This window comes from Pyrgilauda ruficollis, unplaced genomic scaffold, assembly GCF_017590135.1.
Source record: "Pyrgilauda ruficollis isolate IOZ18807 unplaced genomic scaffold, ASM1759013v1 scaffold50, whole genome shotgun sequence".
Taxonomy (NCBI): Eukaryota; Metazoa; Chordata; class Aves; order Passeriformes; family Passeridae; genus Pyrgilauda; species Pyrgilauda ruficollis.
Window position 1 is genome coordinate 4,013,635 of NW_024526600.1, and position 26,787 is coordinate 4,040,421.

Sequence of the window (26,787 nt, forward strand, 5' to 3'; positions counted from 1 at the left end):
CACATTGCTTTCCTTCACACAGACTAAACATGGCTTGTATTAGACAAATGTCATGAAGCATTTAATAAAAACCTATCTGTGGAGAAATCTCAGTGGCATTTTTACAGTTATTTAAACAGGCAATTACATACAGAGGACACTGACAAGAGTCAACAATACCCAGAGCAGCCTTTGAAACTGATAACCCACAGTAATCAGTGGAGTCAAATACCTGAAGTTCAATCTGTTACCTCTTGGTAAAGTCCACAAGTTGCACAAACATGGTGTCAGACCTCCTGCTTCAGTCAGCCCCAGCACCATCTAAAGGAATTATGAAAGTGCACCCAGAAGCTGTCTCTAAGCCTTACAGCTGTGAAAACTGTTGTTCTAAAACCAGGTTTACAATAGAAATGCTTACCAATGTATTGGCAAACACTACTGGTGAGCAATGTCCTTCTGGCTGCAAAAGTCCTTAGTGGGTACACCATTAGATGAAGGCATTCATCAATACAGTTTTTAACAGGGTTGGACTGGGCACCAGCAGTAATTCATATGATCAAAAGTATGCTCTTACACCATAAACTGTGTCAGTGTTGTTCACTATACTGGTAATGCCTTTTTGCAGACATGTAATACTTTCCATGGACTTTCTACTTCAGTAACTCCTTCTTTTGGTTTCCCTGTCAAGGAGTGCAATTATTATCCAACCTCCACCCCAGAACTCACTACCCATTATTGAGAAAACACTTTAAATTGAATAACAATAATGACAGGTACTGGGTTTGCAGAAAACTGTTCTGATCTCCAGTGCATAAGGACAAACAAGCTGTTCAGTGAGACACCTGGAGAAGAATCAGATTTGGCATTTCCTGCATCTGTAAGGCTTAGGAGCTGTCTCCGTCAGAAATCATTATGGTCAAAGCGGTCTACAATGACACTTAATGGATATAATTGCCACTTACGGCTACCTCCATTTTAAGCTGGAAATCACTCAAGTCAACCCTGACTGCTGCTGAAAGCTTAGTCTGATGTCTACTTTGATGGCAATTTGTTATTTATGATATTAGGGAAGGTCATGCCTTACTTCTTGTTCTGCAACCCGAAGTCCCCCATCTCAGATGAAGTATTTGCTTCTGCTGTAGAAGAAAGTCTGTTTATGTCATTGTTTATACTACTTACTGCTAAGCAAAAAGCCAAATCGCTTGGCCAAAATAGAGAGTGCCTGATAGTCACACTCAAAGACATCGTTTGTTATCTTGTAATACTCAGGCCATAACTTCATGGTCCAGAAGAGATCCTATTCACAATGCAAAGACGTTAATCCAGTCATTGTTACTGTGCAGTAACAACATTCCTGCTTTACTGGCTGTGCTAAAATAGTTGACATCCAATCTCTATTTCAGTCTAAATTTAATAAAATTTCAAGTGAGAAGGATCATTAGTTGTATCTAGCCATCTAATATTTTTCGTAAAGCTTTTCCTGTCCTTCCTGAATTCACAAGCTGTACCTGAAATACACACATTTCCAAACACAAACTGAGTGCATTAATTTTACTCATTTGGAACCCACAGACAATTTCTACCAATTAAAGCTGTAAAGGACTAGGTTAACTTTGTACTATGAACACTTTTTCATCCTGTTGTCAGTTCTCAGAAAAAGCAGGAGTTTGCTTTCCTCAGAAGAAAAAAGCATGTTTTTGAAAAAAGATTTATAGACTGTCTTTCACTGTCATTTAAGAACCTTGTATTTTTATTATCCAGTTGAAAAAGTTAGCAGAAATGGTTTAAGTCTAAGCAATAGATGCATGAAATGCATTAAAAACCACTCTACTGGGAGCCTTGCAGAAAAGGAACTGGTGACACCTGCTCTATTTGGAGCTGTTCTTAGGCCCTGAGCATCTTGAAGGTTCACCTGAGTAGCAGTCATTGCCTGAATGTGAGGACAAAGTGAATTTTAGACTAGCTTACGTACCATCTTCAGCCCTAAAACATGCTCACACGTATCTCTGTTCTTTGAAGGAACAAAATACCTTCAAGAGGGAGAAAAGGCAGCTCCTGCTAGAAACCAGCATTCACGGCATGGCAAGTCCTGAGGATAGAGGGGTGGAACTTACATGCATGTAGCAAAGCTAAATGTGCCCACACCGTATCAGTACATGGCAACATTAAGTCTGGCAGCAAACTTCTCCGACCTCCCCCAGGGCTTGCCTCCTGCAAACTTGAGCTTTTCAATCATCCTCTACCACAGCAATATGAAAACAACATACATTTCATACATTACTTAGTTAGACACTGACATCATGACCCAAAAAGAGTAATAAAAGGAAGCACCATACCAATTATTAGGGTTTTGAATTTTCAAGGAATGTTCCCAATTCACCTACATACACATCAACTGTGGCATCTAAAACTGAGGGCACAGGGGGGACATGAAGAGGGAGTCTTCAGCTTTGAAGTGTTTTTAACTACATGAATTTACAGTGCTCAAGTGAAGCAGCAAGTAATCTGATATATGAACTCCTACACTTATTTATTTTAGGACAAGTAGCTAATAGAAAAAGCTCTTCTGCCCAAAATTTTTGATGAAACAAAGAAAATGCAAAGAAGTTTGGCAAATATCTCTAAATGCTAACATTTCTTATTTATAAATTTTTGTCTGAAAGAACTAATCACTGTAATCACATTCAAATTAAACTGCAATAGCAAGCAGATTTTTTAATAGTAATCTGCTATTTAAAAAAAAAGCTGTTACAAGCCTGATTTTATTTTTCCCTTAAATACCTTCCAATTGTTGTAAACAGGATTAAAACAAAGCAGCAATATTTTGAAAAAACCTTTCAGATGTTTATAAAATCAGGCATTAAGGAACTCTTATTAGAAAATTTGTAACAAATAAGCCATAGATTAAGTATATGAATTCTATAAGCCATAGCTAAACATGCCAATGAACTCTAGTGGAGGCTGAATTTAAACATAGACCAGATAAAACTCCTCAACAAAGCTGTGTCTATATATACTTATGCATTACACACAAAGTGCAATTAATAAAATTTTTATGGCCTTTGGGGAAAATACATAAAAGGCTGTACAGCAAACACAAGAAAAACTAGCATTCACACTCAAAAGAAGCTTTACATTACTAAAAGCTAAGCTACAACTACCTTGAATTTTGCACAGACTAAACACATCTTTAGGTATCCAATTCCTCCCCATTTTTAGCAGTGGAGGTTTGTGTTTGGGGGTTACATGTGGAGGTAGGGCAGGGAGGAAAGAGTTAAAGACAGACCATTCTGATACTCTTACCAGTACCAACCTCCTGCCTCAACTGACCTTATTAATCCCTTTATCACTTCAGACTTTCCCCCTGACAAAGCAGGCAGCAACACCTCCTTGGCTTTGCTTTCTCTAAGGCAGGGGAAAAGCTGCTGAGACAATGGACACAGAGCCAAGTGTGTAACCCAAATGCTATGCTTTGCTGCAGCCTCTCTCCCACCACTTTGGGGCTTGCCAATGAGGAGATTATTTTTCTACTCATGCTGCTGCTGTGCAGTAACCCAAAAGCATCTGTTACTGCTCAAAACAATTGATAACCAGCACCAAGAAAGTAGCCAAGAGTTGAAGAAAAACAGAAGCACAAAAAGCACCCTAACTAAAAAGAATATGGGCAAATTGGTACAGTTATTTAAGCCTCATAAAGGCTAGACCAAAGGAAGAAGATAGTACAGCCACCATATTATTTGCAGGATGAAAGATTTAATGATATTCTGACAATGATCTTTTTTTTTTAAGCTGTATTTTTCTAAATAACTTCCTCTTTAAGTGACAATAATAAAATGTACAGAACACATCTGAGCCCTACAGAAAGGAAAATTAAAAACCTTTTCCAACAGACTGTTTCACTGGGAAAAAATGTCACACACATGTTCAGAGAGACCATGCCATTGGCAGAACTAGACACATACTGTTTATTTCCCAGAAGTGAAATATTTTATTAGAAACAATATCCATTTATTCAGCTTGAAAGTTATGATGATCCATGAGCTTTCCAGAGATTAACTTAAAGCTTGGGAGTTCACATCAACTGAGAGACCGTATTTGGTTGTTCAGACAGTCGATTTAAATTACTTGGCTCATTCAGCATGCAGAAGCTTTACCTTGCTCTCCATTGCTTTAACATTCTCAAAGGAAGCTGTAGTCTAAACAGCCCCTGAAGTTGTAAAGCTTGTATTTTTTTCAGCTCTGTTCCTTTCTTTATTACGAAGGAGAGATTTTCCTCATTCCTTCTGTATTTCTCTTAGGGATGTCAAAGGTTTTCAAGAGTGAGAAGGACAACTGCAGAAGGGTGGGACACAGGAGATAACACAAGATGACAAATCCCATCAAAATACAGGCTGAGAAAGGATTTGAGAACTAACACAAAGTATTTATTTAAGTCTTACGCTAATTAATGTACCAAGATTGTTCTCTAAAGACTACTTTTTAAAAAGGTATATTTTAGCTCTAAGCTCTGGAGAGCTGCTGTACCAGCTCCTGTCCCAAACCATAACATCTGCTGTGTCACAAATGCTTCTATGGAGTCATCACTACCGTTTGTGTAACAATATAAACCTATTGTGGGAGTATTTACATGCTGCCCAAATTTCCTCAAAAAAGCTGGCAACCAAAGCAGTATTCCAAACTCCCTATTTCTATAAAGCTTCAACAATTTCCTAAAGGAGTAGCATTTTCAAAAAATAAATGTTTATTCAGGTCAAATTAAACCTTATTGAAAATGATCAAAGAGTCATAATTTCTTATGATGGAAATGGAATTCTTTTCCTTTGACTGGGAAGCATCCATGACCTTACAGCTTACCAATCCCTATCATACCAGGAACATTTATACTAGGGATATATCCTACAATAGGAATCAAACAATTATGTTAACTATTAACAGGTGTCAAATAATAATGTTAACTTGCTTAAGCCTGACACATATGACAGAATTTATTAAACTCTTTTTTTTTGTTTTTTTTTTGCTTGGATAGCAGGTACGGTACAATCAGGATGCCCCCTAAAGCTGCTAAAATGAGCTGCTGACTCTTATGTTCATGCAGTGAATACATTCTAGATGGGCAATTTCCAAACAGTTGTGGTAGTGCAGCATGTTTTCATTTACAACACACAGTAACTCAGCATGATTTTAATAAGAGTCTTTCAGACAATTCCCCCTGGCCCTCCTGCCTTTCTTCTGAATCATCTTATCAAATGCTTACACAATCAAAAACTTGGATCTGATGATGACAATGCATTCACATGTGACTGTGGGGAATGCCTGGAGGTATAAATGAAGCCTGCCTCTCAGGGACACATTAGGAAAAAGAGAGTGCCCTCAAACCAGAAGTCCGACCCACACACAGCTGGCACAGTTTAGCCACCATCTAATATATTGCTTTCTCAAAACAAAAGTCCCCAAATTAACTGTCATAAACTACCAACACTACTACCTACATCTATGATCAGCACTAAGTTTATTTTTCACTTGTCCCAAGGCAATGTCTCCCAAAGAACCTTCTCTAGCAGCTCCCTCTTGAAGAGAAGGATGAGAGCAAATGATCACACTGTAACCAATGCCCAGAAATAGAGAAATAATTATCTTACAATCACACAGATTAGCAAGCACCCTTCAAGATCCATGTAGCTTGTTTACATATGCCAACTTATCCACACTTCCAAAAGCTTTTCTTGACTGAAAAGTTAGGGTTTGGTTTTGAGTGAAAGAAATTAAAGAAGAAATACTGATAAGCTTGAAGTCCTTACTCTCCTAGTGTAATACTTCAGCAGAATTCCTCCACATTTCCATTCCTACCATAAAAGACAGCATCCATACTTTGGCATGTCATACCTGAACCACTTGTAAGCAGGAGAATCCAGATCCCAACCTCCCTTTAGAGACTGTGAAACACACATTCACTCAATGAACACAACACCAGTGCAGGCAACAAGGGCTGAAACACATTTTCTAGTCCATGAATTATGGAAACTAGCACATCTCAGTTAATTTTGTGTGACTGAGCATCACTCCTTTTGTACATCTAGGCTACATCTTTCTGAACTTCGCATAACCTTTTAGCAGTGGCATTCCTTCTCTGGAGAATGTAGGCCCACCCTTACAGGAACTTCATGATCCACTTCGGAAATATTTTCCCTCTCCATCACTAAGCACAAGGGCAGATACACCAAGCACTGACAGGGGCAAAGCAACACACCAGGACAGCAAGGATACAAAGGAAGCAAAGTATCCTATGCCTGAATAGCAGCTTCAAAGAGAAAAGGAGGGTGTCTAATAGAAAGCATTAGAGCTACCCCTACCTGCAAGTAATACCAGTCAATGGAATCACAGCTGAATGACTAAAACTGTCAGTAAGGGTTTTTTGTTAAGTATACCAAGAGATTGTAAGTTTAGCCTTAGAATTTCCCAGATTCATGGAACAAGTTTTTTTAACATCATCACACAATAGAACTAATTGAGCTGGGTCCTTTGGCTGGTCTTCAGACATCTATTTTACCAAGAGCCATACTAAATTTTAATTTTAAATAATGCCCAGATAATATTCACTAATTAGGTACTTCCAAGAGCAGCATCTTAGAGGTGTATTCTTTGTAGAATCAACAGGACTCATCTCTAATAGCAGGCCTTCAATTGCTTAACATGAGGTGCTGTAAGAACATCAAACTGTCAGATACTTGGGGAAGAGGCAGCCATATTCCAGGTAGAAACTTTTTTTTTTTTTCAGAATATTCTTTTTCCAGAAGAAAACTTATGCTTTTAACATTTCAAATACAAAGACCTGATCTTGTTGCACTAGACACTTTGCCTGAAGACATTATTTTCTTTTTAACCTGATGAATAACTGTATGAAACAAAGTTTCAGAAAGTACAAAACAAACGGAAGCCTGAGTGAGAGGTTTTAGATCTCCGACATTGAACAAGCCAAAAGGAGCTATCTTTTGTGGAAGGCAGAAAATAAGGGAACAGCTAGGATTAGATACTGGAAGTAAACAAAAGGTAGCGAAGAGCCTGAAAGAGAAGTGTCTACACATAAATATTGAAATTGAACAGGGGGAGAAAAGCATCTTCATGAGATAGGATGTCAGTTTAAGACAGTCCTCCATAAGAATGCCTTCTTTACCTCTCTGAAGTAGTGAAGAAACATGCATAAATAGCTGAATGTAAAGAATTCAGCAAGCCAAAGCTCTTCCTCACTATTACAGTGAAACAGTAATCAGATTCCTGGTCACGTAATAAATTATTCTGGAATTCCAGGTAAATTCTCAGAGTTGATCTAACATGCTCAGATAAGCTAACACTGCATAACAGAGCTGAGGGGACCTCAATTCATTTTTTCAGAGAACACCAAGCTTTAATTTTTACACAGAGGCAAATGGTCTGCTAACAAAATGCAATACCTACATCCTTATATTTCCCTTATATTTTTTCATAAATCTGGCAGCTATTAACACAATTCCAGCTTGAATCTTTTGATGAGGGCTACACCAGACACACACATGCTTGACTGGCCCATGTAAGTACTTCCTCAGACACTTAAAAATTAGGGTCATCAGTGAGATAGTCAACTATGCTTGTCACAGTTAGCAATCCAAATGCACAAGAGCTAGAGACTAAATAATGCAGAAGGATATATTCCATTAAATTGTCAAGGTTCTAGAATCAACAGAAGTCTACTCAACTTATGGGATGCCACCAAAACCAACAAAAATGCAGCCATATATGACATGTTTTTTCATGAATATTAATTCTGCCCACCCAATACAACAGTTTGTATGAGACAAAATGGAAATGGAAAATCCATACATAATAGTTGTGTTAATTCTGTGACAGTTCATACTCCAGTCCTTCTCCCCTTTCCATCTTCATCTAAAAATAGGATTCTAGCTTAGTCACCCTTCAGCTGCCATTCCCAAACTTGTCAGACCCCAACAGCTGCCTCCCTACTCAGCCCAATCACACCCACTTGACACCTCTTCATTTTCCAATACCTCAGCCAGGTACCCACCACTGTTCCTCTTCAAAAAAGATTTAAAAAGACAGAACTAGAAAGCAGCATTAAACTGACATTAACCAGATACAAAATGGGAGACAAAAATGGAAGAATAGTGAGTATTTCCCATTTGTAAGAATGGAGGGATCTCAGAACACTACAAGAAAGCTATGAGCCAAGTGACAGGACATCTTGGTAATTGATACTGCAACAAAAGTCACTGAGTACATGTTCCCATCTCAACCAGTACAGAAGGAATGGAACTCCTCTCTCTCAACCCATTTATATGGCCAAGCACTTTCAGCAGCATTTCATCTAGCTCAACAAACTAATGTTTTTTGTAGACAAAGACTGAAGCTATGTATTGGTATCAGTTTTCTTATTTATTCTATAAATGGAACTACTGAAAAAAAGCTTTCACCAAAGGCTACATAATCAGTAGGTTACAGAGGCAGTTGCATGGTCTGGTAAAATATAATAAGCCATGTACATTGTTATAGCAGAAAATTCCAATAGGCAGCACTTTCTAACACCAGTTTGTAATTCCATAAAATGCAATTACACCACAGGCATTAATGGTTTTAATTGAACCAATTATGCTCTAAGAGGTAAAAGACTAAAAATACATACTAAATTATACAAAGTCTTTAGTCTAAATAACACTTGAGACTTAACAAAATACTTGTAGGCAAACATATCACAGATGGTCAAACAATGTAGCACAGCAATACCCTACACAAACACTATCACTTGGGGATTTTTTTGTTTGTTTGTTTGGTTTTTTTTTAAGTAAATTCTTATTTAGAGATCTAAATAATGTATGTTTGGGTCAAGGCTGAGCAGTTCACTATATAGACACTGATATCCCTTCATCCCAAAGAAGATACTCCTTCCTTGACTCAGGATCAGATTCAGGCATTCATCAAAAGAAAAAAAAAAAATTACAGATTTCTATTCTCCTCTTGAACACTATCTGCAACAGGCCCAGGTATGACAAAGTACTGAAAAGGGAACATGACCAGAAGTCTTTCTTCCTCCTAGTCACTCATTTGAAGAGGATGTCAGTCCATCCTCCATGCTTAGGGCATTACTAGGTCTTACCATCTCATTTTAGGCATTACTTCTCTAGAGAAACCCTTTGTTCCTATCAAAGCACTCATTCAGTATTTCTCGAGGCTTTATGAAAGAGAGGGAAAACAGTCAGTTGTCTAAAGCACAAAGTTACACTTTGCAAGAGGTTAAAGGAGACAGTCCTTGAAACCAAGAGGAACACTTTCAGAACTTGAGGCAACATCACGATTCATTTCATCATGGATCTGGCAATTCTCAAGGTGAATCAGGATAATCATATTACACTGCAGAATCCAGTCTGATGTGACTAAAGCCTGTCTGTCCTTCAGCAAACCACTCTGACAGAAATGAAAAACAAAAGAATGCACAAAGATCTCAGTATTAGCTACACTGCTGTGCATACCTGGTCACCATCCCATGGGTGAAGGAGCACAGCACAGGGCAGGAGAGGCAGGTGTGACCCCCTGCAAGAGAGCCCTGCACTTGCTCAAGGCATAGATGAGCAGGAACACACTATAGCCTCTCCAGAAAACAGCTTTTTGTTTTCTCGTCTGCCTACCTATGGCACACAGGTAGGGCCTGAGAGATGGGTTTCCTCAGAACACATGTGCAAAAGCTAACTTGAGGAGGCATGGGCTGCTCATGTCCACTCACAGTTTTAATCTATCTTCAGGTACAGGTAGCTGAGAACACCTAGAGAAAACAATGAGCTAGGCTGCACTCCAAGGGAAACAGGGAAAGCAGACCAGAAGCCACAAGGCTGCACCAAGTTACAGTATTAAAAAAAGAAATTTCCACAATTTGGGTAGCCAAACACAGGGAGAGGCTGTCCAAGACACACATTCTCAGGGACCCAACCAAACAAGGTCCTGAGGAGCCCAATCCAACACACAAATGGTCAGTCTTTGAGTGTGAGAACAACCAAGTCACCTGTGCAGCCTCTGACAGCCATGGTTACACAGCTACAAAGTCCTCTACTAACAATCACCTGGCCATGCTAATACCCTGCCACAGATAAGAGAGCAGATAAACTCAAGCCCAAAGGGCAACTCTGCAACTTGCTGATGTCACTGCCAAGATTAGGCCCCAAGTCTTTTATTTCCCATCACTTCTACAAAATAACTTTTACTAATCAAGATAAAGGGAGGACTGTATCACATCTTACTGCACAAGGCATAATATAAGGATGTCCACCAACAAATGTTTAAAAGCTTTGTTTCTCAAGCATCTTTAATCCTCTATCAAAAGCCTCAATTTTCATTTAGGCAATACACAGTATGACAACTATAAGCTGTAAAATTTCCATGACTCCATGATGATTCAGTTTAATATTAAGTAAGGTCAGTATCATTGCAAACTCTAAGAAGAGATTAAGACTCTACTACAGGAAATGCATCCATGTATATTGTATTTGATCAAGTCTCCTTCACTGCTACTTTTTCCCAAAGCTTCCTAATCCAAGTAAGTAAAATACTTCTAGTGCTACAGGGTGCCAGGCATCAAATCTGCCTCCCATAGCCTTTATCAGGAAAAACTTGACTGACCATCTGAACTGAGAGACTGCATGTACTTTTTCTGTCTAAACTATTCAAGTGTGAAAAAAAAAATGTCACTGGGCAGCAGTATCCAGAGCAAAGTTAGAGAAAGTTAGTCAACAATAACAGAAGGAATAATGAACAGATTGTCACTTGCTGAGCAGTTGAGTAGCAGCATTTCTACCCCGTTTTGCTACTCTACAAAACTAAATTAATTGCTAATTTAGTCCTTCTGTCCCACCTATGATGAGGCCATGGCAAGCAGCTGACAAACAAACTCTTAACACACAGATTTGCTTAACAGCACATATTCCTGGCAGCTTCATCACAGCCTTTTCCTGCACCACTATGGTGTAGAAAATCAGATCCACTGAGTTGTTTAACAAGTTCCATACCACAGTGATGGGTCATGCAACCACCAATTAAATGCATCAGGACCCTTCAGTCTGGAACAAAGATCACATAGCTAAGGATTTCTGACACAGCGCACACAGCTGTGCAGGACTGCTCACCACCTCCCCCAGCAAAGGAACTGGACATAAAGTAAGCAAATCCCACATACTGGAGGCCCTAAAGAACTAGTTCTTCACACAAGCAGCAATCAGGCTGCAAAACTCCTTTCTCCTGGCACTCTTGACAAAACTCACGCAAAGCCATTACATACGGACTGAATTAGAATTCACAGAAATCGCGATGAGCATTGCATGCAGACACTAACAGGCACTTCCCTGAACTTACAACTTCCCCTCCCTGTCACTCTCCACCATCCACACGGTGTGCTGCTTCTTTGGGCTTAGAACAAATCATCCAGAGATTGCCACGGAAGTCTTCCTTTATTCTTTTAAATTAATTAACAGGATACATGCTTGCACAGTAATTCAATGACAAGTGATCAACTGGAGATTCAGGAGCCAGAAAGTGATAAGATAAGAGTCAGGACCATCTGAAGCGCTATGCTCCAGATGCACAAACCTGAGAAGGACAGAAAAGTTTTGCAAACTCAATGTACTCAGTACAGTCATACTATCCTCAGAAATACAAACAGCACTATCCACAATATGACTGTTTTGATGGCAGGAACATTCAGGGAGCCCAAATGTTTTAATGAATATTTTTATTAAGAGCAAGATCTGCCCATTTATTAATTCCTACACCCTGGCTTCCCCACTGAAAAAATTAGGTGTTTTACAGCACTACCTGTATGGCCTGGAGCTTGTAAGAAACCACTGTATAAACTCTCAGTTGTTCTGTCATTAAGAGATTAGTTTGAGAAAATGCTCCGCAAGTCAGCGTAATAGTTTACTCAATCCTTAATCCTATTTTACAAGATCCAGACTTACCACTATTCAACACCAGAACCCAACAGGACACCTGGTAATGTTAAACCACGTAGAACATAAGAACAGGAGGAAAAAAAAAAAAAAAAGGCAAAAAAGTATTTTTCAAAGACTGAAAAATTAAAAAAAAACATATCCCTTCTTACATCCCTTATACACAGAGACTTTTCCAGACTTCTGGGACACAGGGCATTAGTCAGTGCTACAATTATTTTGATTGCCAGGGGACCACTAGTGAAACACAACGTAAACGTGCAACATAAAAGCTCCCAATGACCGTGTTCAATCGGAGGGTGAGGTTTCAGCAGCTTTTCCAGGCCAGCAGCCTGGCTCTGCAGGATGCAGGCCTCCTCTTGCCCAGGCTGCTACTATCAAGCTCTCACCCAGGCCCTGGACAGAGGGTCGGTGTCACTATTTCCACCGAGAGGCACAAAAAAAGGGATGCTCAGACCGGCAACCTGGCACCAACCTAATGCACACTCTGCTACTTCATGCATTGCAGGTCTGCCGAACAGCTGAGCTGGCGGTTCAGGGACACTTCAAAACATACGCCTGCAGGAAAATTCTCTCGAAAGGCGAGATTCAGGGGCAGTTTATTAACACATTATTGCAGCTAAACTCTTTTGTTAGTGATAGTAGCTCAGTGCATCACCCTCACACCCTGACTGCATCCAGCTCTGGGATCCCCAACACAGAAAGGGCACTGACCTTTTGGAACGAGTCCAGAGGAGGCCACCAAGCTGATGAAGCATTTCTCCTATGAGAAAAGGCCGAGAAAACTGGCACTGTGCAGCCAGTGAAAGAAAAGTCTTGGGGGTGACCTGATGGCAGCCTTACAGTACCTGAAGGGAGCTTACAGGAAAGACAGGGCTAGACTACTTACATGTAGTGACAGGTCAAGGGGAGACAGGTTCATGCTAAGACTAGGTTCAGGTTAGATATTAGGAAAAAAACTTCTTTATTGTAAAGCACTGGAACAGGTTAGCTAGTGAAGTCGTGGTTGTCCCATCCCTGGAAGAGTTCAAACCCAGGCTGGACGCAGCTCTAAGCAACCTGAACAAGTGATGGGTATCCCTGCCCACGGCAGGAAGGCTGGAACCAGATGATCTTCAAGGTCCTTCCAACCCCAACCCTTCTGTGATTCTCGCAAGCTGTCCCCGGCTGCGCCCCACGGGCCCGGCCGGCCCGGGCGCCGTCCCCCGCCCCCCGCCGCTCTCCGGAGGGCAGCGGGCGCAGCGCTGGCGCCCGGGGACTGCCGGGTCCGGACGGGACGGCCCGGCCCCAGCCCGGCCCCGCCAGGCCGGCGGGGATGTCCGCGGGCGAGGCCTCCCTGCAGCGCCCCAGCCCGGGAGGCCTCGCCGAGCCCCGGCCGCGGCTCCGCCCGCGGCAGCGGCGCCTCCGCCGGAAGGGAAGCGGAGCCGCCCCGGCCAAGGGGAGGGGAGAGCGCGGGGGAGGGGACACCGCCCGGCCCGGCGCCCCCAGAGGCGGGCGGGCGGCCGCTCCGTGCTCCCCTCCGCGCGGCGGTACCTGCGCTGGAAGTCGGTCCGGAAGGGCGCCAGGTAAGGGTCCCGCTCCAGCAGCTGCTTCAGCCTCGGCGGCTCCGTGCTGGCGGCGGCCATGTCGCCGCCGCGGGCTTCGCGTGATCCGCGGCGCCGCTAAATACAGCCGGGCAGGGGGCCGGGCGGGCGGCCGGGCGCCCCTGCCTCTCCCCGCCCACCGCCCGGGGCCGCCTCCACCGCCTCTCCCCGCCCGCGGTGCGGCGGGGCCGGGGCTCCGCGGCTGCGGGAGGGATGCTGGGGGTGCCCGGCCCGGCCCGGCCTCCCGTCGTCGGTGGGCTCGGTCCGGCAGCCCTGGCTCGCTGCCCGCGGGACGGGAAGGGGCCGCGGGCGGCGTGCGAGAAGCGCCGGTCTCCGAACGGCATGGCATGACAGCAGAGGAAATTTAAAAAAAAAGTATTTGCGGGAGCCGACCCGCCCGGCAGGAGGGAGATGTCTGCCTGCCGTGGCTCGGCAGTCCCTCAGTTTGTTTTCTTAGTGGCTCTTTGATGTCTTTTTCAGCGTGTCAGCTGCCGGGTGAACACTGTGTTCCCACACACATAAAGACCACTGCGCACCCCAGCCAACAGCAACACCCCCCCACTCCCCAAAGCAGATCTGGCATCATCATGAGTGCTGGAATAAATTTCTCGACTGTTTGATAGGGTGCTGACGTGCTCACAGACAGCTCAGCAAAACAAGACTCTGGGGACATCCCCGAGTTCTCAAACACTGTGTCTGTACAGCAAAATGTTGCTTTATCAGACACATAAATTCCAAACGTGCTAAGATCAGTCAAACTGATCCTAGTGCAGCTCAAAATGCTGAATGGCACAGGTAGATTGCTGTGGAATTTTTTGACCTAATAGCAACATGTCTTGTTTTTGGATAGGCCACCAGATATCCAAGGCAACTAATCACCAGCCTGACCATGCCTCTAGGCCAGCATTGAGCACTTTTATTTAAGGTCCAGCAATTTTGCTTTGTTTTGATATGTAGTGAGAAAGTTTATTTAGAGGTCTCTTTTGAATACTTTTCAGCTTCGAGATACCTTAACTCGTTCCCACAACCACCTCCAAAATTGTTGTCCTCAGTTTGAGACTCATCCCCATCTTGGCTTCCTGTGAATTTAAGTGCTGTTTCTCCTTCCTGACTGCCAGATGACTAACAGCACCGTGTCTGATGAACACTAACAGTTCATTTGTTACTTCTTCTAAAACTAGCTACAGTGAAAGTTTCCATAATGATTTGTTTCATCAACAGTGCATGCACACTTAACTGTATTTCCTTCCTTGTAGCAGTTTCTAATTACACAGGCAAAAGTCCGAGTACCTTTATTCTTTTTCTCCTTATGGAGTGCAACAAATATTCTGTCCTAAGACTGTGGGGCAATAGTCATACTGTTTGCTAGAGCAGTTGCCCTAACAGGAGGCCCAAGGAGTTTTGGTTTGATTAATGAAAGAAGCAACATCTATGCTGTAGCAGAACTACTTGTCATATATTGTTCTGATAGATGGAGATTTATTTTTTTTTTTTCACAGTGGCCACAATTTCTTCAGTCACTGGAGACAGAAAAACTGTTTCTAAAATTACCCAGGCTTCTCAAAAATTTTTGTGTGGCAGTGATTTCAGTGTCTGTGCTAAAACAATGTTTAACAACTCTTACCATCTTCTTTTTGCTTCTCCCTCATACTGTGTTCATCGTATTCTTCTGCAAATTCTCCTCACTCTCACACTTAAATAGCTTGGTCAACTAAAAGGAGAAGAGAAATTCCAGCTTATTACCAAGAGCCAAGAAATTGGATTTTTTACAATAGTTGCATGTTACATGTGCTGCTGCTTTGGAGCTTGCAGGTGTTTGGTACTGGAGAGGGCACCTGCTGGTTGAAGTGGAGGTGGGAGAACAATTCCTGCAGCCTCTGAATGCATGAACATTGGAAACAGGAGCTTCAGTCTTAGCACAGGTTCTTTGGTTTTATTCATTGTCAGGAAGCCCAGGCAAGTTCCCAGGGTTGTTATTAGGTTTGCAGCATAAACACAAGAGAGACATCTATAAATGTGCATTAGCAATTTGTGTAGGAATGTAGCTGTGACTTGCACCTCCATGGAGACAGGAACCCCTTTGTAACATTCATTTTAAGTAGAAATGACACAGCATCCAGCCTCATATGCAAGCAACTTGAACTTCAGGAAGTTAAATTCTGCAGATAGCCCCTGTCCTTCCAACAGACAAAGCCCCAGTGATATATTTAACACTCTGTGAACCAGAATATGAATAAGCATAACACTTGTATCTACTCATGTTTCATTTTACAACTTGGGCATGATTTTATCTGCTTGCTTTGTCACAAGTAACTGCAAGATACTAAGGCGTATGTTATTTTGAGCACCGATTACACCATGATCCTGGTGTTCCCACCATGAGCCGAGGTTGGCTCTCAGGACAGTGCCATTTAATCTTCTACCTGGAGGCAAAACTGACAGTTCGGACAATGAATATTGTCCCAACAGCTGAATGTGTCTTTGTGCATTTGTCAGGGATGGATACAAAGCTGACAGCTGCTGCTGCCAGTAGAAACAGAAAGAGAAGTACTGTTGGGAATAACTGCTCTTTTATGGGGACAGCAGTGGATCATATAAGAATGGTGTCTAAGGCATGTGTCTGGCACCCAGTTACCAGTGAGGCTGGAGTATGCCAATTACTCCAAAGTCTTTCAAAGGATGTTCATGCTTAAGTTATGTATACTTTAAAATTTTGCAGAGTGGTGCTTGAGCAGTAACTGTATTGTTAAATATAGTTAAATCTTTAAAATCAATTTAGATATTTTTTAGTACACAAAGTTCAAAGATAAATCTAAATGATAAAATGTCTACTTCTGTCCTGCAGCACCTCCATTTTGATTCACTAATATATTGCACTTGCTTTGCAAAAGATGACAGAGATGATAAACCGTAGGAACTAAGTCAGGAAAAAGATCTTTCTTCAATAAGGCACTGGTTCAGATTCCCTCATCAATAGTTTATTTTCATATTTCAGCCAGAATGGATCTGTGGGGTCTGTGATCTCTGACTGGCTCTTACAGAGCATATTCCTGAGCTCCAGGTTCTTCTAAAGCAAGTGGCTTACAGCAGTCCTGGGTCTTGGTCCTGGCCTGGCTCTGTAAGATGCTTCCAAGCCTGTCTGACTTGTCTTTGGGGTACAGGCTTCTGCTCTGCAGCTGATATAGGGACTGACCCAATCGCACAGTTTAACCTGTCTGAGAAGAGATGGCAGGTACCAAAGCCAGCAGGATATTTTTTTAACTCTGTGTTGAGAACATTGAAGAGTTGCTGATCTCTCAAAGTGACAAGTCATAAGGCATGCCCTTTGTATGGTCCAATTCAATACTTAAAGGCTATATCAAGACTTGTTATCCTTTTAGTCTGGGCAGAACTCCTCCCAACTCCTTTTCCTGGAAGTGTTTTTACATCTAAGTGTGGTTGGCCCACTGTGTTTGCTTGCATGTGGGGAGATGTATTTTTTATTGCCATTGCACCTACCCTACCTCTCACAGATGAGAGATAGTCCATGAGCAAGAGCTGACAACCTGTGAACTTGTGCCTGTACTGGATCTCATAATGCAAACTATCAAGAAAAGATGTTCCTGTGGACAGAGACAGCTGTTCAGAAAGATTTACACTTCAGTATTCCAGAATAATGGATTATTTAAGACTCCCCTATTCTATTAAGACATTTCAGACATCTGAGCATGTTATGGGTACCAATCCATTGTAACCTCCCACTTTTGGACTGGTTTCTTCACATTCAGTACCTAACGCAAAGTGGAGTTCAAAGTTTGAAGGAAAATTAGCTTATTTTGCCACATCAGCCAGCCAAACTTCCCCATGTTATTTGTTCAAGGATCCATGAGAAATTAACTGCACAGTTGTCATCCAGATGCAAAGCAAAAGCCCCCCCCTTAAAAAATAATAATCCTTTATCTCGGTAGTGTTCCTGGAGAGGTCAATCGTAGGGCATGGAGCTGTAGCTCACTGCAGGGTGGTTGTAGTAGGTGACCTTTAAAGGTCCCTTCCAACACAAGCTATTCTATGATCCCATGAGACTTATCCCTGTCTTTGGATTTGCCAAGGTGAGACACAGAGGAGAAAGGAAATGGTCAGTGTTGCACAGCTGCTGCCAAACACCGCATGACTGTTCCATAATTAAAACTGTACTACAGCAAGGATTCAACTGTTTGATTACATATGAAGAACAAAGCATATATCCTTGAAAATTGCAGCAAACAAGCAAATTGCAACAAGTATCTGTTGGTATGTCTATTAGTTTAGAGATGTCAGAATTTTAAGTTTGGGGGTTATTGGAAATGTAGGGTATTGATACTGTCTTTTAAGGCATCACCTTTGCCCTGCCGTGGTTTCAAGAGCTTTACATAACAACACATCTTCAAAGTTCACAACAAATACACAATCTGAAACACTAAAAAGCCAGTTTCAGCGTTGTAAGATTCCAGTAAGCACAGTTGATGGGAATGCCATTTTCACTTGCCATTCAGAGCAAAATAAAAACACATTCCAACAACCTGAAAGTCCTAAATAATGACTACTTCTTGTTTTCACAATACTGCAGTGTGATTATGCTTTGGTGTCCTTATTTAATATAATTGTCCTTATTTGTATAATATTTTGTATAATATAATTTTGTGTAATTATAAAAAAATGGAAATGTCTTTCAAAGTTGTTTACACATTAATCAAGACACTTCAAAGTGTGATACCAATTTTAAAGCATCCAGATGTAGAACAGATGTAGAGCAATATTTGTTGTGAAAATGTCTGTGAGTCTTACTAAAAAATCAAGTAAGAATTTGTAAAACAGTTCACAGATACAAAACACAAATAAAATCTTCAGTAATTTCATAATATTTTTGGATGTTGTAAATACTCTGTCTGTTGTATGCCTTCTATATTTCTCAAAAGTAATTACTGCCAATAGTAACACGTTACTACAACTTTCTGCAATTTCCTGGCATTTTCATATGTGTTTATGCATTGGAGGAAGACCATAAAACATTCTGAACTCTCTCCTTAATGCCATACTACAATACTTTGTAGCTGTCACCTCTGTTTTAACAATGTGTGTTTATCTCTAACACATAGAAAATGAGTAGCTTGAGCTCTCTGGGATAGTTGCCCCAGAGGAACAGTCTTGCTATTATTGCTGCAGATCCTGTAGCAATATATTACTATTAAACAAGCAACTTATTAACGCTTGCCAAATATTGTATTCCTTATATCCAATACAGTCAGAACTGAGAATGAAACCCCACAGCATCAGCCGCAATTTTGTTTTCTTGGTGTTCATTGTCAGGTCTTTCCTAAAACCCCTGAGGAATGATCTTACCTTGGGTGTTTCTTGGTTGCATAGTCCCGAAACACTACAAGCATTTAGGCTGCTTGGCCTTTTACTCAGAAAAGAAAGTGAGGTTGCCAGATAATCATTCAGAGGGTAACACATCTAATCCTTCGGGAGGTCAAGTGAGGTGAGAAGAAAGGAGATGCATACTGCTAATGCTCTGACAGCTCTGTCAATATAAATTCATTAGTATGTATAGAAGTATTTTAGATTTCAAACAGCAGAATAGTACCTCAGTTGTATTCATGAACTCAAGTCTCTCCCGAGTTCACCGCAGGAAAAGCAGATGTATCTGGTGCAAAGTGCGTGTGAAATGCAGCACTTTTGGAAGTCCAAAATGCTTTCCACAGACAGCCTTTTAGATCTCGTCAGTAATTAGTTCTGGTTTACTTTTTAATGGCAGCCAGTGGCATTTGACCCAATTAATTCTCAGGTATGACCAACAGTGTGTTGAGTGAACAGAAAGATAGGGCAGGGACAGATCCTTAATGCTACACTCAAAATTTTTCTGTAGTTAGAAGAAAACACCAAATATGGAACTAAGAGCTTGTTGTTAGTCTAATTAATATTTTAACACTATCATTTTTCAAAATATTGGGTAAATTTGGAAAAAAAAAACAAACCCCAACACCTTCATTAATAATGCATCTCTCTCTCTCTATATATATATATATCCAATGCATACTTGTTATTCAGAAAATGCTTTAGCACACAAAAGGGTCTGAGAGTTAACTATGTTTTTTTGTTTTAGATTATAACCAGTACAATAACTGAAGGTTCAGCCTTCACAATCCCAGTGATACAGAGCTACACTTACAGGTGTGTAATCTGTTGCCATAGGTGATTTTACTGTATGCAATACCATTTTCTATAGGAATTTTTTTGTGCCTTGGTAATTCACCTTTTCTTCTTAGAACAAAGACTCTACATGTCAAAACTCCATATTTCTATAAATATAGAAATCTTCATCCAAGACAAATATATATAATTTTTGTTGAGAACATCAATATTCATGGATTAGGAAGAATTAATCTGTCTTCACATCGTTTTTTTTTTTTTCCTTGCTTAGAGATAAATCCTTTAGGATGGATCCTTTTTCTCTTATTAGAAAGGTTTGTATCATGCTCAATTTTTAAAATCAGCCATGGCATTTCAGTTAAAAGAAAAGTGGTATGACTTTCACTTTTTCTGTATGTATGCAGCTTAACAAAATTATACAGTAAAGAAAATTAAGTGATACACAGCTTCCAGTATAAATAGATTTGGAAGGGATTGCTTAAACTGTGTTACCTGTGTGAAATAACAGGAGCAAATATGATTAATAGTTATCTTAGTTACCCAGGCACCCAGCACCTCCTTCAGTATGAGTTTCTGAGGGTATACAGGATTATTGGCTGCATTTCTGTTTCCTGAATATTTTATGTTGAAGTACATACTAATAAAACAACTACTTCATTACTACTTAGTATGAAAATTTACTTCATGTTATTAGATAACTTTTTTAGACAACAGTTTTTTGCAACAAGCAGCTAAATACTTATATTTTAATCCAAATAGCAATCTTCACTGGTAATAGATTAATTACAGTCATGTATTATATGGGTAAATTTTGGTTTACCAAGTTAATGCAGTCCCAGTTCCATTAGAATAGTTTAAGTGATGATGGCTTTCAGTCAGTTTTTCTCAGTTTCAAAGACCCTTCCTTTCTGATGTTTCTGAGCCTTCTGTTTATCTCTCAAAATTCTCTCTGGATGTTGTTTTCCATTACTAATTCTACTCAAAAGATGGTTAATATTGGTGGCCAATCTCATTTTAGCTTAAGCAGCCACTGGGTGCAGATTTCCTCATGCTTGTACCATCGGCCCCTGCAACAGGGCACCATCACACATCATCATTGCTTACAGCAGTTCTGATTTCTCCTGCTAGAATATGAACTTCTTTGTTTCTTTCTGCATTGTATTATCTTCTCAGGCAGCATCCAGGCTCTCTCTTCATTTTCCACTTTTCCTGTTGTTCCACCAGGAGGGCAGGCCATCCCCAACTGGGGAGGTTTATTTTGGTATCTGTAAAGGTGGGGCATAAACAATTAGTCACCTTTTTCTTTATGCCAGTCTTCAGTTAGTGGTCTGCTAGTTCCAGAATCACTTCCCTGGTTTTTCTGTGTTGTTTCCATGTGTGTTTGTTCTAAGTCTGACTATTTCCTTACTACAGTATTTCCTACCATTGTATATGTGCATGAACTCTTCTCTGCCTCTTTTCACTTTGTCATCCTCCTTTTGCCACTTTTACCAGAGAAGAATATATGAGAGTGAATGCTGACAAAAAAAGAGCAGTTTTTATAGCATCTGAGTCATGCACTGTGATGGACTTTTTGTTTGTTTATCTTGCCTGCTATTTTTTAGTGTCCCCTAGATCACTTCTTCCCTCATATGGGTTGCCGTCTCTTTCTGTACTGTTCCAGTGTGTACGGGCCCTAAAACTAAATACATTTCTGTGTCCAGTACATCCACTACAGGTCTTAAAATATACACTGGTCATAATTCAAGGCTTGTCTTTCTCTACCACATACAATTCAAACAGAGACTGACAGCTTTTTCTGGTCTCTGCTTTCTTTTGGCTTGTGATCCATCCCCGGATGATACAATATTTCAAATTCTGTGCCTGTTTTTCAGGCTCCTAGAGTGTTGCATATTCGCTCACAGCTGGCAGTTGCTACTGCAGGAACAGCTGGATTGCAACAATCTGCATCTCCAAGGCTTAGTCCCTGCTGAATGTCCCAGCCATTCCCTCAGCCCAGACATTTCTTCTACAAAAGGAGAGGAAGACAGGTATTTCTAGGAGCAGAGTGGACATGTGTAGTAAGAGGTTAGATTTGGTTTTCTCCTTCCTTGATTCTCCTATCAGTCTACCAGATATTGTCCTTTACAGGTAAAGCCATAAAATAAAAACAGTCTATACTCAGCTGGGCCATGAGAAAGGGACAGAGACCGAAATCTCTGATCACACAGGACTATGATCAGGGGCTTTTAAAGCAAGTATAATCAGATTTGGTGCTTCCATTCAGTATCCACCTATCATCAGCTTTCTCTGACTGCCATCTGTTTTCTCTTCTTACTCTCAGATTTTCAACAAAGTTTCCCTGTCCTTCACAAAACCTGCTACTTGCCATGGCGAGGTTTGGCTGGAGTAAGTCACAGCCAGGTCATAAATTGATGTAACTACTGTTTCTATGCCTTCCTTGGATTGTTAGTGATCCTGAAGCACCTGTGCTGCCCAAAATTCTTTTATTTTATAGTAAATGAGATAATTGCCAGCAAACAGGACTGCACTGCTGCTGCATTCAATCCCAGTCTTCTATGATGACTGTAGGCTTCCTCCTACAAGTTTTTTCAGAGGTTTGGTTGTTCAGCAACGCAACTAGAAGGATTCAGACAGTTTGTTACACTGAAAATCTTTGCTACACCATATACGCACTGATAAGAATTTACTGTTAGCCCAGTATATAGTCTAACAGTATAATATATCTGATTAATGAAGAAAAGTCTCACTTTTCGGATGTTCTGGTCACCTTTCCAGTTGCTTCTGAGTCCTGAGCTTGGCAGTCTTCCTGATGCAGACAAGAGATGGGACTTGCTTTGTAGTCATCAGCCCCCGAGGCCTACAGAAGAAGAACAGTGATGTTTACGTCGGGGGATTCTAATTCCTCAGCTTTGGGTAAGTTTGCTTTTATTTTTAAACCTTATAACATCTGCTTCCCTCTTACCTATTCCCAGCTAGTTTGAATATTGTGCAATATCTTTACTCCTGGGATCTCAGATTTCTACCATCCTCTGCAATTTTATTCCTCTATCACTCAACCATTTACTTTGCTAAAATCAGTAGTTTCAGCAATATAAAACTGTAATTCCTTGGTGGAGAATCCAGGAGACAGGTTAGAGACAGGTTGATTTTTCAAAATCACAGTAGTTTTGCTGAAGTGCGCAGTCAGCAGAGCTGTATAAAACTGGAGGTTATTGCATTGTTAAGTTCAAATTTGTCATTGAGCTTCTCAGGAAAAGCATCTATAAATGGAAGACATCATGGATGTTCATACTATTCAAAGGCCTGTTTTACAGTCTGTCAGCAATTCAGTAATTTGTCAACACAGAATATAAAAAAACTTAAGGCAAATATCTCTTCCCATTTATTCTGCTTTTGTAGCATTTACCAAATTTATGTTAAAATCCCAACAGATCTTATGAAAAACCTTATATCTATGGCTTTTGGGACCCTGAGCAAATCAGCTCATTGTGCACTAGTCTTACATTAGCCAACTGTTGATAAATATGCTGTAGAAATACTTAAGCATTCAAAATCCTGTGTCCTGGTAAAAAATTACAAATATTTTTATGTGTTCTTTTATTCCAGTTCTTTTTTCTCAAAGAATTTGAAATGTGAATAATTGTGTTGGAATAAATGAGAACACACAGACCTTTAATTATTCTGGGTCTCTGAAACCCATGAGCCATTTGCTTTGTGCTATCACAGAAACTCATAACACAGTGTTCCAGCCAAAATTATCATTACAGATTTATATTGTTATAGGTTGTTATATATATTATTATAAATATATCATAATATATTGTTATATATTATATGCTATATAATAGGATTGTTATATGCATTATTGTATTTATATTTTGTTATAGATATATATTTTTGCTTTAATAATTAATAATAAATAACCTTCTATAAATTTAACATTTTTTTAATCAGTGATACAATTTACTGCCTTTGGTCAGTCAGGTTGATAGTAATGAAGTAGTAGCCATAATAATACTCTCTATTAAGAATAGTACACTATAAAGTAGGAATATTTCCAAAAGTCTTTCATGTTTTACACTCATTAAAGCTTAATCTCATAAAGCACACTGAGTCCTCTCCTGACTTGTTTCTGGTTGTCATTATCTGGTTCTATTACTGTCTGTGGTCAAGGAATTAACTTGTGCAAATAAAGAGGTTTCTTCATTCATAGGTTAATTGTACACACTGTTAGAATTATTTGTTCTATTTTATCCTTCTGCTGTTTCAGCTGCACACAGTTAATATACTGAATTACTCTTAAAATTAATGAATTACCTGTTGCTTCTTGACCTAAGCACTCCTGCAGCTGTCTCCTCAGCAACTCCTGCATTGCCATCTGATTCAACACGTGCACAAGGAACACTTGCAAAGGGAGCTGAGTCATTCTCTAAATCTGGAACATCATCCTCGGAGCACAAAACTTTCCTCTGCAGGACTTAAGGGCAAGTATTAACTGTGTCATATTGCATAGGATGTTTTGGCTTCTCTTACTTTAAATTACTAGTGTGTCTTACTGAAAAGCACATAATTTAGCTGTATCCACCAAAATTTTCTTTGTGTTGCAAAGTGCCAAATACTTATTTATGTTCTTACTTCTGTGTTCTTTTTCCTTTTCTTTTAATTAATTATAATTTCAAACTAGACTCACATCTTCACTGGATTGTTTTTAGTACATATATGTAATTTCTGTGAACTGTGACTACTTTGCTGTCATTCAGGAACCCTTGAGTCTCAAGGAACATAACCTCCTGTACAATCAGACTGTTATTCCAGTCAGAACATTAAAAGATGCTCACTGTGAATATCAGTCTGACTTAAGTCATGTGATATAGCTAACATTTAAGAGGGCTGATGAATGAGGACATGTATTATACACCTTAAAAGTGAGGAAAAAGCAAGATCAGCTGTTTATGTCTTATTACTTTCTTAGCACTATAAAATATCATACACATTCTTTGCATTTTTAAATGGATGGACTCGTTTCCATCTTGTCTCTGTGCTTGCCAAAATGTGTGCTCTGGTAGGTTGAAACCACTCTAACACTACTACAAGTGATTAATACTAGGATTTTTCTCAGGTTTATGTCCAAGTTGCTGGGTTACTTGAAGCTCTGAATAAGATTTATATGAAGACTTGTGAACAGCTCTGTATATGAGTTACATTGCTCAAAATAAAGCTTTTCAGCTGACTTCTTCAGTATAATTCTTTTCATGTTTTAGGAATTTTCATGCTAGGTCTGTTTTTGTAAATACTGCCTTTATTAAATTTTTAAAATCCCAAAGTAATACTTTTTGCTTTAGGTTTATTTTCTTGATTTATGTGCTAACATGTTTATCTTCTCCCTCTCTCTTGTCTAGTTCTTTTTTGTTTTAACACTGATTTTTTCCCTTTGTTTTACAGTAAGTCATGTGGCATTGACATCTCTAAAAAATTTAAAATTAACGTGGACGAAAATTAAACAGCATATCGATGGATGAGATAGACATGATGGTTTCTCCACGATGTCATTGCATGTTGATGAAGGGACAGCACTATGAAATATGAGATGCTAATGTCATCAAAATACTACCCTGGCTTTGCAAGGAGTTGCACAAGGAGCCATTCCTTTTCTGCAAAAGGAAGGCTTGATTATTTATAACTGTAAAAACAAAAACAGAAAAATAACTGCCATATGTTTCCTGTTTTCTTAATTTCCTTTCTATTCCATGAAGTGTAGATATTCCTATTAATTAAAAAAAAAAGGCAAACTATCACCTCTTGTCTCTGTTTTTCTTAAATCTAGAAATGTTTTGCAAATTTAATTTAAAACAATGTCAAATGTCTTGCCCTGTTTTTTTCATTTTTAGAATGAAGTGTTTCAGCTTTTGGTGTCTGTCCTGCTTGTTCACATGATTTCATTTTTATATCAGGGTTCAGTTTTTCATAAAAATCAAGACCTTTTTCAATACTGAGGACCTGTAGTGGGTTGTGTTGTATTGCTGTACTAAATTAAATTAATTTTATAACCTATTCAATATTCAGAAACATGAAAACAAGTTTTTCTCTGAGTTTAAATCATGTATACTATGCCTTTAAGTTTAATATATTTTACATAGTGCTTTGCATATTAACTGAAGAAGGTTTGATTAGTTTTATTATTTTCATTCTTTTAAAAAAAGTCTTTTGCATTGCGTATTATCTCTGTTAGTAAAAAGTATAAAATCTTCTCTGATAACTTTCTATTCTATTAGAGAAGATTCAACAAAGCCTTTAATTTCTTTTGTCTTACATTGTAAACCAGGATAGTTAAGGGAAAAAAATCTTTCAAGAACATGCTGTCTGTTTGTAAATATAATACTGTAATTCATCATTAGAGATAACACACAGGGGTTATAGCTGTGTGAGCTATTTAAAAATCAAAAACAGCACACTCGGAGTGCAGCCCTGTTTGAAGGAGCAGTACATAAAAGTTACTCCTCAAGAACATAGCGTTCTGAAGGGCAACCAAATATAATTATTTCATGTGGTGCCACATAATTGAGATGACTTGGAATTCCCCCTCTTGTAGCACTTCTGATCTGTCTCTTAAGTTTGACAGGGTAAGGTTAAATCTCCTTCTGTCACGGGTTGGGAAGTACTCGTGGTGTTAAGAATAGCTCATTAAAAGTGGATGGAATGTCTCATGTACATATTAATTACCATAACACTAAGTGAATGTGTCTTTGCTGGCAGAATGACACACTTTGCTGCTGTATCAATGAAAACTGAGTTTCTTGTTTGTTAAAACTAGGTCCAATGAAATAAAAACATGGGAAATGGAGCAAGATTTTTTTTTTAATATACATTTCTGTTCTAAACAAGTCAGCACCTATTTCTTCTAAGAGAGAATTTGAATTGAACATACGACCATGATAATCTGGGACTAGAATTTATATCTGGAAAATTGAGTGCCTCTATCTTTTTTCAACTGAACTTGCATGATATTCCTGTTACCTGTGGATACTTAGCACACTGCCACTGCTAGGCATTTTGACATGGCTATTCAAATGCCATTT

General features: G+C 39.7%; 1 protein-coding gene and 2 long non-coding RNA genes across 6 annotated transcripts in view; 1 reads left to right on the forward strand and 2 right to left on the reverse strand.

Moving 5' to 3' along the window:
• GBE1 (1,4-alpha-glucan branching enzyme 1) overlaps positions 1-14,040 on the reverse strand; it is a 140,212-nt gene extending 126,172 nt beyond the window's left edge. For 2 of the 4 annotated variants that reach the window (XM_041480219.1, XM_041480222.1), the window contains exon 1: positions 13,491-14,037. In XM_041480219.1, the coding sequence (XP_041336153.1) occupies positions 13,491-13,582 (92 nt within the window). In that variant the 5' untranslated portion in view covers positions 13,583-14,037. Of the gene's footprint in view, positions 1-13,490 lie in introns of all 4 variants that reach the window. The other 2 variants (XM_041480221.1, XM_041480220.1) reach the window with 2 other exon arrangements.
• On the forward strand, positions 13,368-24,186 carry LOC121360407. The gene is made up of 3 exons (XR_005956199.1): positions 13,368-13,522; positions 22,487-22,624; positions 24,049-24,186. It is a non-coding gene; the product is annotated as an uncharacterized LOC121360407 (long non-coding RNA).
• On the reverse strand, positions 20,373-24,099 carry LOC121360408. The gene is made up of 3 exons (XR_005956200.1): positions 24,029-24,099; positions 22,459-22,568; positions 20,373-20,973 (listed from the first exon to the last, which is right to left on the reverse strand). It is a non-coding gene; the product is annotated as an uncharacterized LOC121360408 (long non-coding RNA).
• Positions 24,187-26,787: the final 2,601 nt, after the last annotated feature.